Source organism: Anneissia japonica, unplaced genomic scaffold (genome assembly GCF_011630105.1).
Source record: "Anneissia japonica isolate Jap-2015-1 unplaced genomic scaffold, ASM1163010v1 scaffold284460_len1873_cov100, whole genome shotgun sequence".
Lineage (NCBI taxonomy): Eukaryota > Metazoa > Echinodermata > Crinoidea > Comatulida > Comatulidae > Anneissia > Anneissia japonica.
The window spans coordinates 1-1,718 of NW_022721653.1; the positions used below are offsets into that span (position 1 = coordinate 1).

The window sequence follows — 1,718 nt, forward strand, 5'->3', positions numbered from 1 at the left end:
TTTCAGAATAGGTGAGTAGCACATAACATTGATATGCATTTAAATGTTTAAAATTTAGTGGTTAAAAAAAGGGGGGTCCCCTACTGAATCCGCCTCTGAATTTTTTGGGTGGCTGGGAAACTGAGCTATCTCTGATCCGAGGTTCCTTGTGCGAAAAACCTCAGATAGCCTATATGTAATTTCTAGTTCAAAAACATGTCTTTAATTAATGATGACGATGATGACATCGATGATGATAATACACATTAAAATTATATTACACCCCATTTTCAGTTTAAAATCTCACTATTATAGTCACAAAAGATCTGCCATGAATAAACCCCAGCTATAAATGTGAAGCCCTTAATCAAAATATAGGTTATAAAAGTAAGCAACTAGATCAATGTTTAAACAAGAAAAACTCTTTTAGTAAAAACTTTGAATTGGCCTATTATGAGTTTTTTTAGCTATCGAAAAATTCGATATCTTGTGTGCGGTTTCTTAAACAAGAAAACTCAGACCAGAGATATGGGACATGTTTTCTAGACACCTCATTTCTTGTAATCTTTGATGTTCAAACTATAATGAATATACTGTATTACGTATATACTTCATAGGTTTCGTAAAGGTATGGAAACACTAGGTGTGTTAATAGCGGCAATGCAGAGCCAACCAATGTGCTGCCAAGAGGCATTCATAGCTGCCCCGGATCCTAAGCTAACTGCTGCCAAAATCAGAACGCTTTTTAAAACAAACTTTAGTGCCATTGGAAGCAACTGGCGAGCAAAGGAGGACAGAACGGCAGTATTCTGGCTTGACTACCTGATGGATGCAGAAGGTATTAGTACATATTGTTTGCTAATATTTCATACAACAAAACAAGTGAAATCATTCTTTACTTTTTATATTTCATACAATTACATCGAAACATTAATAATTTATTGCAATGCCTGGTAAAATACATCCTATCCCTGTTTCTAAGTATTAGTTCGTAGATGGGAACAAACTGGAACTGCAATACTTGTCTAATAAGACATGAATAGATCGTTACGTTGCCTAGCATCGCTATCCCAGGTCTGGATATGCCACTGCGTTTATCACTGCTTTAATATCATGTTTTATTTTTTATTTAATCATTTCAGAAAATGAAGCACAGTGTAGCTGTCAAAACGTTCTTGAATTTGCAAGTGGGGCAACAGACATACCAATAACTGGCTTCGACGATAAGCCAGAGCTGGAGTTTCTAAGGGACGACAGTAGATTCCCAACCGCCAACACGTGTAGCATTATTTTTCGATTACCAACAAAACATGAAACCTATGACAACTTTAAGGAGGCAGTGGATTTCGGGATATTGAACACCCAGTCGTTTGGAATGGCATGAATAAGAATAACAAAAATGGCAATGGCAATGACAATAATAATAATAATAATAATAATAATAATAATAGGCTAATAATAATAATAATTATATTATTAATAATTGTAACACTAATAATAATAGTGATTGTAAAAATAAAGTAGTGAATAACAATAACAAGAACAGTGACAATGACAATATTAAAAGTGATGTTAATGATAGGTAGACCTAAAAACAACGTGGAGGTGCACCGTTGAAGCAGAAAGAAAAGAACTTGGTTTTAGTAGCTGGAAGAATGCAGAAATTGTGGCGAAAGACAAAAAAAAGTGAAGATGATGATTCTTGAAGCCTCAATGTCCAATTTGAGGACAGGAGAGCG

The 1,718-nt window shown here is 34.7% G+C and overlaps 1 protein-coding gene across 1 annotated transcript; it reads left to right on the plus strand.

Annotated features, from left to right (window-relative positions):
• The first annotated feature begins 537 nt into the window (after positions 1 to 537).
• On the plus strand, positions 538 to 1,363 carry LOC117111719 (G2/M phase-specific E3 ubiquitin-protein ligase-like). Its single transcript, XM_033254713.1, has 2 exons — positions 538 to 817; positions 1,122 to 1,363. The coding sequence occupies exons 1-2, from the start codon at positions 610 to 612 to the stop codon at positions 1,361 to 1,363; spliced, it is 450 nt and encodes a 149-aa protein (XP_033110604.1). The 5' UTR covers positions 538 to 609.
• Positions 1,364 to 1,718: the final 355 nt, after the last annotated feature.

Excerpts from the sequence above, each read along its gene's own strand:
- LOC117111719 (XM_033254713.1), top strand. The coding sequence starts at position 610 with ATGGAAACACTAGGTGTGTTAATAGCGGCAATGCAGAGCCAACCAATG. Across the intron at positions 818-1,121 it reads CTACCTGATGGATGCAGAAG|AAAATGAAGCACAGTGTAGC; the intron begins GTATTAGTACAT and ends TAATCATTTCAG.